At 43.1% G+C, this 13,179-nt stretch overlaps 1 protein-coding gene across 2 annotated transcripts; it reads right to left on the bottom strand.

Annotated features, from left to right (window-relative positions):
* Window positions 1-420: 420 nt before the first annotated feature.
* Window positions 421-11,647, bottom strand: BEST4 (bestrophin 4). 2 transcript variants are annotated; one of them, XM_081193201.1, is made up of 10 exons: window positions 11,615-11,647; window positions 8,603-8,787; window positions 7,142-7,236; window positions 5,008-5,241; window positions 4,664-4,818; window positions 4,515-4,592; window positions 3,898-4,071; window positions 2,479-2,559; window positions 1,501-1,655; window positions 421-1,016 (listed from the first exon to the last, which is right to left on the bottom strand). In XM_081193201.1, exons 2-10 carry the CDS (start codon window positions 8,752-8,754, stop codon window positions 596-598), a joined length of 1,545 nt encoding a protein of 514 aa, XP_081049327.1. In that variant the 5' UTR covers window positions 8,755-8,787; window positions 11,615-11,647; the 3' UTR covers window positions 421-595. The 2 variants fall into 2 exon arrangements, with proteins under 2 accessions (XP_081049327.1, XP_081049326.1); XM_081193200.1 differs by lacking the exon at window positions 11,615-11,647 and having other exon boundaries at window positions 8,603-9,410.
* Window positions 11,648-13,179: the final 1,532 nt, after the last annotated feature.

Raw genomic sequence — 13,179 nt, 5'->3', positions numbered from 1 at the left:
CTTTGAATTTGTTTCATTGTGCTTCCCTAGAAATTCCACCAATATTTCAGTTTAACCACACACATTTCTTTTGAAAAAAAGCTTTCAGCTATTTACACAGCATGTAAAATTAACATTTATTAGATTTAGTTTAGTTTATTTATATCGAACAAATTAAATCTTCAACTGAGTGCTGATTCCAAAAAGCTGCATCACTGCAAGTACCTGTTTATTCAAGCTTTTTTTTACCTGTTCAAGGACAACCCTGCTAGGTAAAAAGGATGATGTTTGTATGTATGTTCATATGTCAGTACTTTCTTCCTATTTCAGGGCCCACAAGGTAACTTCAGTGTGGAAACACTGCTTTGCAGCATGTGGTTGAGCTAAACAAATATTTCAAATAGATTGTTCCTACATAGGGTGTTGTCTAGACTAGAGTTATTTCTCGAGTACGTGGCTTTCAATATGAGAATGGGCAGCTGCAAATCTTTGGCCTTAGTGTTTTTATCCCTTAATGTATGCATGTTTAGATAGGGCAAGTTTCTCTTGAATGTACTGAACCCATGTGGCTTGAGTGGGGCATTAGTCCTAAATTCTGCCTTAAAAGGATTGGGCCTTAGCTAGATGGCTGGTCACTGATACTGATCTCATCTGGGGGCTCCACCACTATAATACTGGGCAGCTCCTTTCTCAAATTCTCAGCGTTTGTGTTCTTATGGGGGACTTTGAGGTGGGAGCCAGGGGAGGAGGTTTCACTAAGCCTGGTCTCTTCATCCTCCATGTCTTCTTCATCGATGCGACCAACTGCTTCAGGATCTTCCCTGCGATAGAAGCTGGGGCTGGAAGAGGGGAAAGTGCCTTCTGTCCTTAGGCGCAGTAGCTGGGGATGCTGAATCCGACTGCCCTTGCCAAAATTTTTGAGGCTGACTGCAGGAGAGGCAGCCGCAGTGAGGAAGCGGTTGAGCAGGGGTGTCTGAATGCGGCTCATGCTGGGTGATGCTTCCACCTGCTGGCTCTGCTCTGGGTCATCACTCATCCTGCAGAAGGGGAACAGACTGGGTGAAGTAAACATACGCCTGATTGAAGCACTGAAATTGGTCCATACCATCAGAATGGTCAGATTTTCTAATATGAAATTCAAAGGAAAATGATGCAACAGTGGGGTGGATGCATGCATTCAATCTTAACCAAATGATCTCATATTGTTGTAGGTTCTTGTATTTCTAAAAAGTGGTTGGGCCCATTATCTAACCAGGATTTGGATTAGGCCACTTTGCCATTTTTGGATGTGGCCCTGTGTTGCTCACAGTATGCATCCTGTGTTCATTATGCATTGTGCAAATATTCCCTCTTAACACTGGATTCAGGGCTAATTGTAAACTCTCTAAGTAAAGGCTGAGATGGTAAAATGCAGTCCAGGAAAATGGCCCCCTCCCTTATAGCTGAAGGAAAAGATTGTATCTGGCAAAGTGGACATGCTCAGGTTGTCAGCCTTTTGCCATGGCACATAGCTGAACTTACCGCATGTCAAAGGTAGAACCCATGAAGGAAGGTTTCAAGGTCTCTGCCACTGTGGCCATTGTGTATGGGGGCTGAGCTGTAGATTCATTCCAGTATTTGTCTTTTCCAGTTGGTGGTAAGTTCTGATACATGTCATCCACTGAAAGCAAAGACACCTGAGCAGACAAAGGAATATTTCTCATCAAAGGAGACCTGCATAAGACTTGTAATTGCTTTAATTACAATTGTGCTTTAACACAAGGTTCTCAATAGGAAAAGTATCAAAAGAACAGCAATATAAGAGGCAGCTAAATAAAAATGCTTCTGTCTCAGATCAACAGTCGTACCCTTTTATTACTAAGATTGATTACATTTATTTATTGCTTTGTACAAAAAGTCTCAAAGTTGCAAATCTGTAAAATGCAAACAAAAATCAGTTAATAACCAGGGGGGGGGGGGACAAGGTCCAATTAACAAGATCTTGGAGTGCTCCTCATGATACTACAAAAAGGACAAATCGCCTCCAAGTGCCACTTTTTCTGTGTGTTACTAGAGATTTGAAGTAAGCCAGTTGGTTGTCCCAATAAAAGGTGAACTGGGTTATGTCCAAGCCTAGAAGGGGATTGTGTGTACTATCAAAGAAAGTATCCTGTCAAAAGTGTGGGAAGGGGAGCATTAATAGACAAATGAATATTCAGGGCGCTATATTCAGCATGTAAGTAAAGACAATTGATTCTTTGATATATGGTCTATTCTGCATCCATTGCTTTGCATAAAAAGTTTAGAGAAAGATAAAGGTTCAGACTGGAGAGCAGAAATGGGAAAGAAGGTATACACAGATGTAGAACAATATAGATGACAAATAGCTTACCAGATTTTTCAGGCCAGCATGGCAGTCATTAAACATTATATTAAATAATACACAAACACCCAGGACGCCAAGTTGTATGCTGGATATACCTGTGTGAAGTGTGACTAGGCCTTTGTTTTAAGACTCACTTGAAGGTTCCTGTCTATCAATTTGTTAGTTTCAAAGTCGTCGTCATCCTCTCCGAAGGGATTAATTATCTGCTCTGCCACCTATAGGAAAAGAAAGGTGTAGCATATGAATATTCCATATTTGAATGTGGGAGGCAACTGAGTGCCATTAGAGCTATCCTTTTTTGTAAATTTTAGCAGGCAGCCCTTCTAAACACAGTCTCATCTAGCTTGTCTTCATTGCCAATGGCATTCTCTGGAAAACAGACAAACATTGCAAAGCATTCTGCTTTGATGTGATTAAAAAGTATTAGGTAGCTGAGCTGCTGTGTTGCATATACTAATACGCTTGCTAGTTCTTTGGGTGCTGGTTCCTATCCAAAATGACAGTATGCACACACACACAAAACAGTGCTTGCAACCCAGAACAGTGAAGCTGCTGTATTTTAGCCATGTTCATGTCTGAACACACAAATGTTCAAACTGTGAATGGGGTGGGTGGCATGTTGCACATGCAACCCTTTAGCATCCTCATGTGCACGAAACCCCCCCCATTACAATTTAATGGGGCCCTTGATCTTATGGAGTATTCTAGTCCAGTGGGCACAAGAAGTCCTCTGCAGACCTTCCGCACTCAACAGAAAGGCTGGGGACTGAGCATCCACAATCAGAACAGTTTATTTCTTCAGGTGAGCATCTGGCTTGCACCTTCTGTTGCAAGTCTTTGCTCCCTTTATTTCCAGCATTTAGGCTGTGAGTGGTGTTTATGTAGGCAAATCATTACCACCCTGCTACAAGGAGAGGTAACAGCAGGCTGGGGGAACCTTACAATGTGCAAAGGTTTAAAAGACCTTCAGGGTAGGGACCATAAGGGGAGGAACCACAATAAACCAGCCCAATGAGGATTGCACATGCTCAGTCAGGATGCTGACTCAATGGCAGGGAAAGTGGAATCGAGGCTGGAATGGAAGAACACCCACAGCCCACTTCTCTTTACAGTACTGTAAAATCCAGAAGGGACAGAATCTGCGGATGGTGACAGCCTCTTGAGCCCCTGAATCTTCCCATCTGGTTCAAAGAATGCATGGGACTCATTGATGCTCACACCAACTCTGTCTCAGCACCCCATATCTTATACAGTGGTACCTTGAGTTACATACGCTTCAGGTTACATACACTTCAGGTTACAGACTCTGCTAACCCAGAAATAGTACCTCGGGTTAAGAACTTTGCTTCAGGATGAGAACAGAAATCATGCTCTGGCAGCATGGCAGCAGCGGGAGGCCCCATTAGCTAAAGTGGTACCTCAGGTTAACAGTTGCAGGTTAACAGATCTCCGGAACGAATTAAGTACTTAACCCGAGGTACCACTGTAATTTGAAGACTGAAGATCAAGTCAATGAAGCCATCTGCATGGAAAATGGGAGCCAACATCCTCACCTTCAGCCAACCAGCATAGAAGAAGAACTGTAGAAGAGTGGGTAAGGGAACATACAGATCTAGGTCCTCATCTTTTTTTGTCATTGTTTTGTTTTGACTTGGGTCCACAGGTTGTAGGAACTGACGCCCAATCACACACAAAGCAAAGAAGGAATAGACAGCGATGGTGACCACCTGTGGAGAAGCGGCTGTTAAACATTTGCCAGGGTTTCAAGAGAGCATCATGGAACTATGTTTTTCATTGCAGAAACCAAAACATTCTCCTACAGTACAGGAGGTCTGCACATTATGCGCTAGCATGTCCTGCGCACCCTACCAATTCAAAAACAATTAAACTGGCACTTTCACAAACTGATCTATTTCCTAGCTTGTTAGTCAGCTGTTTCCCAACGAACATCAAATATTTTGGAGCTGGAAACTTGTTCCTTTCTTGTGCAATAAAAAAATGAGATGCTAAATAAAACTAAGTAGAGTTGTGCTGTGGAGATGCACCAAGAGAGATTGAGAAAGTGTATGGGAAAAGTAACCTTTAGTCTACTTGTAGGAACAAAACTACTGAGAGATGAGCATTGAGATTTGCAAGAGTATCCAGAGGGTGTGGAGTGCTCCTTGCTCACCTGTGTGTACACCAAGGGGATGCTTATCCAGTCATAGTGGAAAAGCATGCTGCATTTGGAGCGGTAGAGGTTCAGTTCCTGGACAGAGAAAGACAGGTGGTTATTTCACGTTTGCATAGCTGGTCAAGCAATTTCACTGCAATACTTACATCTATGAGCAATCTGAGCGCCACGTCATCCCGGATCCTTCCTTCCCGCCTGGCTTGGGCTGCTAGATTAGTGAACCACACACAAGGGATCCAATACTTGTTGAAGTCTGAGTGGTGACTCTCATACTTCTTGCGCTCATCTTGTGTCATGAAGCCTGCAAGAGAGCAAGGGAAAGTTGGAGCACTGCCTCTCCATCTGCTCCTTGATACTGGGAAGAGCTTCAGGGGCCACCAATCAGTAATAGGTTCTGGTGGAATAATCTCTTGATCCCTGTGGCACCTTCGAAAGACTAATAAAAGTAGACTCCCAGACCATCCTGTTCATTTCCCCAAGTTAAACTCACCAGCTTCAACTAAGTGGTCCATAGTGGGGAATCTCTTAAGGACTCTAGCGCTGACCGAGCGCAGGATGAGCACAGAGGAGAGGTTGGCGTAACGGATGAGAGTGCGGCGCAAGATGCGGCCCTTGTCATCCTTCCCATGCACATTGCTGGAAATGACGCACATGAGCTGGTCTGGCAGAGGAATGCTGGTATACTGCGCCCACCAGCGGTTCACGATCAGTGTGACATAGAAACCTGCCAGGAGAGAGAGGTGGAAGAGGGATGAGGGATGAGGATTGGAAACAGTGAGAGAGCATGAGGCAAGGTCATCAGGCATAATGAACTGCTGCCATTTTAGCACGTTGGCACTGAGAGCAGAAACATTCTACCCATTTGAGCTCTAGGAGTTGGTTAACTTGTCAAATAATTTTGTTAAGGAATTGTTAAAGAAGTTATCTGTATGACAGAAGACAAAATTTCATTCCCCTTTTTGTTGGTTGGTCATCTTTACAAAAGAAGCAAAAACATTTATGAAAGCTACAAAACTAAAGATTTATGAAGTTGTCAAATTATTTTTTACATTTAGAATTTGGTAATGAAAAGTTTCAGTATACTGTGTACCTCAGAGCTTGCTATTTCTTGTTAGGCAAATAAAATTCTTTAATACTTAGTGCAGAAGTCTGCAATCACAATTTAGAGGCAGTTTGTTTACAAAAATTCTTCAAAGAGTCCACACATGTTAATGGTGGGAACCATTTCTCTAGGAAATTGCCAGGGTGCTTAGGATTTGTCATAATCTTCAATTGAGTACCGATCTTATCTGCTGAAATTTCACTCTTTTTAAAAGAGTTAACACTCTTGGAAAGAAATAAGAGCATTTTTCAGGCTGTGGCTGAATCAAAAACCAAACAGCAGCCATACAAAACAGGGAAGTGCAAAGAGTTATATTTATCAATATTCAGGGATTCTGGCAGGCATGGAGGCAAACCAACCCTCGCTCTTATCTATATTTGCACATATTAACAAAAGATCAACACATTCAAAACCACTGGGTTTCCCGCCAGCCCTCCCATTTCCCCTTCTTGAAGCTTTCCTATGAGGGAGAAAAATGGTATGTTTCCCATCCAGGCAAAGAACAAAAGGTTTCCTCTTCCCACCCCACCTGCATATTGCATGTACAGAAACAGAGTTGACAACAGTACTGATGTGCCAGCAACCTCAACCATGCCTGAAGGCTAGCTTAGGAAGTGCAGGGCAGGCCCCATGGTACACACAGATCTCTGCCTTCCAACACCTCACCTCTGCATCTTCTGCCTGGGGCAGCTGCCCCATCTGCCTAATAGAAGGGTTATCCCATCTTACCCTTCCCTTCCAATGCTTGCTATGGCATGATATAGGCTTCTTGGAAGCTCAAAAGAACACATGGCCTACGTGGAGAGTCATTGTTTACTCCTTCCAATGCCTTCCTTCTAGGAATAGCAAGTCCACACCTAATTCAGGCTAGGGAGAACTGCAATTTTACTTCAGTTGACCTTTTTACAGTAAAGTTTTGCAAAGGCAATGAAAATTCACAAGGGAATCATTTTTAAGCAGATCTATTTAGGCTTGCATTTCTGATATAGACTTCTAATGTGAAAACTAGGTCTGTTTACTCAGGAGAGTCAGGCAAGTTCATTGTGCATTTTTGCAGCCCTAGCTGTACGTCATTTAGACATAAACTCTCACCTGTCAAACTGTCACTTCCTTTTCCATTTGAATTATCCACCTCCTACTTTTTAACTTCCCTTTTTTCGTTTTGTGACACCACTCACATTTCTTTTTTCGTGATGTGGTGTTTGCTGCATCAATCTCAGTTTCACACACGCACACACACAAACATCAGGGTCAGCCTCCGCAGTAATTCAGAGCAAGACTTTTAGAGTGGTCTATAGCAAGAGTCCTTCAGATCATCTGACTCCTCATTCACTCCTCGGTGCATACCATGAGCTCTGCCACTGATTTGTGGTACCTCCCAATGGGAAATAATTTGGTATTCTGTGCAATCGGAAGATTAAAGGGGCTTTTACCAAATGCATGCATCTGGCCTTAATTAAAGCAAGCAATCAAGAAGCCATAGCAACAAGGCCTCCTATCAAGAGCAGGTACATAATCATACCTAGGACAAAGGACAGAGGGATGAGGTCAGTTGAGCGGTTGCAGTATTCAGCCACCTTTGCAAAGAGACGTTTCTGATCCACATTCAGAAGGTGCCTACAGAAGATGGGGAAGAATAACAGGCTTGAACTCTCTCATGGTATAAACATTCTTCTTCAATCAAACAGGAGCCAGGGCTCTTCTCTGTCCCTGCCAAAGCAACCCCTCTGCTTGGTTAAGTACCAAAATAACTGTCACTATGGCAAACAATAGGATTATTTCAAGGATACAAGGAATATTAAGACAACAACAACAACACAACACTAATACCACCTCCAATAGATTTCACCAGCAGGTCCCAGGGCTTGTTACAACTATTTAAAATTCTGTATTAAAAACAACTAAAACAAATTGCAGTCACAGGATTAGGGTAGGTCCCAAAAATACACAGCACTGGTATCAAAGACCAGGTACAGAGGTGTATCTTCAGCATTTGCTAAGAGCTATATAAAGAACATGCCAGACACACCCCTGTGTGGTGGGACCTCCACATCTTAGGGGCTGCTACAGATAATGCCTTCTTGGGAAGGTGGCACCCCTCAAAGCCCTACCAAGAGGACTCTGCTGATTTAAACACTCCATCAAGTGTAGGGACAGTGGTGATTTTTCAGATATTTGGGGCTTAAGTCATTTATGGGTTGCAGGGCATGAGCCTCTAGGCATGAATGTGGCAGTCTCTGTAATCTAAGCTCTACCCTTCTCAGCAGAATCCAACAATACCCCACTCACCCATCCTGGCCAACTAATGATGTTCAGGGGAAACAGATTCTCCTGAATGTTAGAACAATTTGATTTATTTACTTGAATTATTACCATTACTATTATTTTATTTATATGTCTCCCATCTGACTGGGTTGGCCCAGTCTGGGTGGCTCCCAACAAAATATTAAAAACAAAATATTTGAAACACATGAGGGCAACCCATAGCCCTTTGCAGGCCATCTGTGCAGCCCACTGCAGGTATTCAGTCTGCCTCCCACTGCCAAATTTGCCCCTTGCACACTGCCAAATTTTGCTCCAGGGCTGGCAGGGGAGTGGGGAGCACCATGTATTTGGTCTCCTTGCAGCTCATTTGGTGGTCTGGAAAGAGAATGATTGTGATGGGAAGAAAGCCTGGAGAGCCATCCCCATGTAAATGACCTGGTGGGCTGCGTGGAATGCAATTGTAATGGAGAGAAAGGCCCAGCAAGAAAGTCAGCCCTGGGAGCTTTCCTCCCCACTAAACAGTCTAATTCTGAGGTTGGTTTAAAGGGGGGCAAGCAGATTGGTAATGAAGCTCTGGAAGTTGAGAGCAAAAGTACCACAACATTGAATGCTCCTGAAAAAAGAACAGCGATTTTACGTTCTTCAACCATTTCAGACGTCTTTAACTATGTCCCCTTGGAGAGGTTTCATTCCATTAAACAGGATATTGTCAACTTACCGGTAGATGACACTTAGTGTTCCGTAAAGCAAGACGAAGACAATGAACTCCTTGTAGAGCAGCTTGTAGATGCTCCCTTTCCAACGAAAAAGTAGCTTGGAGAAGCCCCCAAAGCGAGCATTGGCCACTTTCAAGGTGTAGGAGACTGTCATGGCTGCCTTGTCTGTGTCTCATGCAGGCACCAGCTGAGACACAGAGAGAAATAACACCCAGGGAGGAAAATATCACTTCTCTTTTCTCTCCTGCCACCTTGATTATGGGAAGCTAAGTGCAGGGCTGGACCTACCAGGAGCTGCATTGAGCCACAGGGCTCAGGCAACAAATTGGGAGAGGCGGTGAATCGTGGGCCAAATCTCCCGCCCATAGAGCTGCCTGTGAATGATTGGTCAGCCAGCAGGTCACTGGAGCTACTGTACGATCTGTTCACCACTCTTCTTCCCTTCCGCCTTCACCTGCTCAACTGCTCAATTGATCACCCACCTGCTGCTAACAAAGTAACTGTAAGAGCACTCCAGGCATTATTCTGAGGGAAGGGTTCTCGCTCACCCATTCATTGTTGACAAAGTGGTGGCAGTGTGAGCACCCTGGACCTCAGTCTGAGGAAGGGGTCTTCCCTCAGAATGTGGCATTGTGGGACAGGCCATCCAGGTGGGTCCTAGTGCTGCTGTCACTTCTATACAGCAGGGGCAAGTGGAGTTAGCATTTTACATCACTTGACGACATCTAAGGTTTTGGGTGATTTTACACAGTAGTTTGTCAAGCTGGCCCTGCTTAAAAGTTGGTAGCTGGCACAAAGAATCAATCACATATCAGAAAGGTCATTTACTTCACCATGGTTTTGCACAGTGCTATTTTTCCAGAAAAAGAGGTGGCTGGAACTCACCACACCTGCCTCCTTTGTTTTCTGGCACCCACCTGAGAGGTGCAGAAACAGAGTACTGGCAAGTTCTGGCTGAAAAAAGCCCTGGCTGTGCACAAGCCGTTTTGATAGTGTGTGCTTGCCTTATTCAAGGGACTTATTCAAGGGCCACTAACTGTACCCATTACTTACATCCAGATAATCTAACCTTTTTCTAGCCACAGATCTTTCCATTTTCACAATTACCCATCAGCTTGAGGGGCAACAGTTCTTTTCTGGTGATCCAAATAAATGACTGTTCTCCATGGCCTAGCAGCAGAATTATACAGGAAAAGGAGTCCCACCGCACAACATATTTTGCAATCTTTCCAGAGAGTGTTGGCATGTGTGCAACATGTGAGTGGCCCCTTCCTAGAGGAAATTTCCTTTTTTCTTTCCCATAATAGCTTATGTTTTATGCCATGTACTTTGATATTTTTTTTTAGCTTTTTCCATTATTATTATTATTATTATTATTATTAAAGATTTTTCTTTTGTAATTTTGGTTATTTATATTTATCTGTTTAAAGCACAATAAAAGTATATATATAAATAATAGAATAGAATAGAATAGAATAGAATAGAATAGGCATAAGAACTAAACAAGATCAAGGACCTGTCTTTTTACTGTGATAGGAACATAATCAGAGTCCTGCAGGATCAGGCAAATGTCCCATCTAGTCCAGTGTGCTGTTTCCCAAACATGCTCATGGGAGACCCAGAAGCAAGACATGAGAGCAACAGTCCTCTCTCAGGGTTGATCCCCAGCAACTGGCATGCATAGGCAAGGGGGGGGGAGGTGTCAGAACCTGGAGGTGACATGTACCCAATAAAAAAGTATACAGCCAATAAAGGTGTCAATAAAACACTACTGAACTGAGTGCTTCCCATGTGAGGCTAGATTTCACTACAATTAAAAGAAATGAGGAGAAGAAAGCAGTAATTAGAGCCTCCTGCATGAGACAAGAGAGGCTTTTCAGTGGAGGATATGTATGCAATTTATCACTAATCCCCGACTCCTGTTCATTGGAAAGCAATAAAACAGGAAGGGTTTAATTAAAGGCACAAGAACAGTTAAAAGCCTCAGTCCTGCAGTGCCTGTCCGCACAGGTCAAGCTGGTGCTGCCACTGAATTTTATTACCAAAAGAAAATTGCAAGAAAACTGGGTATGGAAGAAACCATAGAGGACTACACAGAAAACACTAGAATGCAATGAGCTGAGATCATCATCATCATATGGGTGTTCTGTAAAAAGTGAGTGAACAGGTAATGGCAATCTCAAGGGGGCAGGAACTGCTAATGTGGTAGCAAAGCAAGCCTCAGCTTTTACACCGTTGCCGGGGATTACAACTAATAGGGTTGCCATATTTCAAAAAGTGAAAACCAAACACAAAAACTGTTGAGCAAAATCTCCCAAAAACATTTTAAGCTATTTGGGGGGGAAACTCACAAAAAATCTACAATTCTGATATGGGCTGCTATTGGACACTTTGACCAATTTTCAAACTTTGCTCCCAGACACTATTTTTGACAGCCCAATCCCAGATATTTCCAGAAAATTCCAGACGTATGGCAGCCCTAATACTACTACTCATGTCTGGAGAGATACTGAGAAACAACAGTGGAGGTGAACCAGGGGGTGACCTAGGAAGGTAAATAGGAGGAGACGAGAGAGTAACTCGGATTTGGAGGCCCACAAAAACATAGCAGGCAGCATAAGATGACTTTCCATAGGCCGCAATCCTAGGCACACGTACAATGGAGTAAGTCCCAATGAAACCAAAGGGCCTTATTTTTGGGTAAGCATGCTTAGACTTGCACTGTGAGTCTCCGAATTACAGGCAATATTGAGCAAGACAGCTGCCGGGACACATGGAGAGATGAAAGGCTACTTGCATGGCCAGCCCAGCGCTGGAGCTGCTGCGTGTGAGAGAGAGCTCCTCTACCTTTGGCGTGAGCAGCATTAGATAAAACTATTGCTGTCACTGTTAGGTTTCCACTGCCATTCGGTCAATAAAGGCACAGGAGCTTTGCTTAGGGCAGAGTGGAAGGGTGGAGTGGCAACCGCAAAGTGACAATACCTCCCTGATGAAAAGAAGCTAGAACTTCTTACCTGTCCTGGGAGCTCAGCTGAGGCCGGTTATAACTGTCTCACTAATGCAGAGAAAGAAGAAAAGCTGTTACCCACTTCCTTTAAATATCTTACTCATGGTAAATAAACTAGACTGCTCAGAATGATCAATGGTGGGGCTGTTAGTAGCCCAAGAACAGGGAACTGTGTAAACGCCTATGTGATGTTCATGGTTATAATTTACTTTTGTGAAAATTAAGCCATAGATGGAAATTCCATTCTAATTTATTTATTACATTTACACCTCACCTTTTTTTTCTAAAGAGCTTAAGGGAGTGTTCTCTTCTCCCTTCCCCCACTTTTACAGCAGGCCTGCCTCTAAATCGGACCAAGTTCAATGTGTTACTATTAGAACTTAGCAAGTTGGGACTAGTTTACTTGCGGGATCGCCTTACCCTATATATGCCCACTTGAGTGCTTTGCTCTGCAGAACTGGCACTGCTACATCTGCCATACAGTACTCATTCTCTAAGAAACTGATCTTTTAGTGTGGCACTTTGGAATTCCCTGACTATTGACACCAGGCAGGGACTTTCACTGTCCTCTTTCCAATGCCTGCTTAAAACATTTTTGTTTAGGCAAGCTTATGCAGACATGTAGAAGTTACACGTGTTTCCATTGTTTAGTTTTTGCTGCTTTAAAGTAGTTTTTGAACATTTTTAAAAACCAGCTTTTAACTTTTTTGTAAACTCACTTGATGTTTTATGACAATCAAGCAGTATATGAATTATGTTAAATAAATAAGTAAACAAATGAAAACCTTAATGACTACTGATGCTTCAAGACACCAGGTATGTCTGTAATGTATATCATATCAATACTACTCCAAGCCATGTGTGCTCTTGTCTGTACAGATCATGCATTCTGGTAAGGTTTCCACAATTCTGGTAAGGTTTCCACAATTCCAAACTAACGCAGCCGTCATTGTGAGAAGCTGATCTCCGGGTGCAGCCTTAGGCACTCATCACACTTTACAGGATGAGCATGTGTCTATGTGCATAAAGAACATAGCCACATAAATAGGTGTGCATTGCCAGTGCATTGCTGTGACCTTGGCTTTTCTGGATCTCCATTAATGAGTGACCAGGGTTTCAGCCAAAGAATGTTAATGTTCCTTAATGTGTTCCTTATGGTTTCAGCACTAAAGGCATTTTTGTTTTGATGAAAAGATGGGGGGGGGGACCATAATAAAATAATAGCAGAAAGGGAAGACACAGTGGATCTGATCACAGTTCCTCCCTCATCCCCAGCTCACTCACTGGACATCTACAAAAGGGCTGTGGATTAACCTGCATCAGACATCCTGGTGCCAGAAACAGAGAACAGGAGTGAGCAAGGAGCATTAGCTCAGAAACACCTGCCTGCAGGAGACCTACATCATTGTTCATTGATTCCCATTTCACACCCTGTCTTAGTAACTTGTTGCTAACAGTTGTCTTTGAAGAATGGATGAAATATATATATCCTCTGTGAAAATTCCCCTGGGAAACATAGCTGGACTTTACACAGATAATGAATTTACAGCTCCGCGGTGTCATAAAGAAGTA

This window comes from Podarcis bocagei, assembly GCF_964188305.1.
Source record: "Podarcis bocagei genome assembly, chromosome: 5".
NCBI classification, from domain to species: Eukaryota; Metazoa; Chordata; class Lepidosauria; order Squamata; family Lacertidae; genus Podarcis; species Podarcis bocagei.
Note: the sequence above shows the minus strand (reverse complement) of the source record. Positions and strands in the feature narration are given on the sequence as shown.

What these genes read in the sequence shown, in the direction of transcription:
- BEST4 (XM_081193201.1), bottom strand. Translation starts at nt 8,754, where the DNA reads ATGACAGTCTCCTACACCTTGAAAGTGGCCAATGCTCGCTTTGGGGGC. An exon ending in TCCCCTTGGTGTACACACAG is followed by an intron (nt 4,072 to 4,514) that starts GTGAGCAAGGAG and finishes GCTTCTCCACAG; the next exon opens with GTGGTCACCATCGCTGTCTA. An exon ending in TCTATGCTGGTTGGCTGAAG is followed by an intron (nt 2,560 to 3,897) that starts GTGAGGATGTTG and finishes CTTTTCCTATAG; the next exon opens with GTGGCAGAGCAGATAATTAA.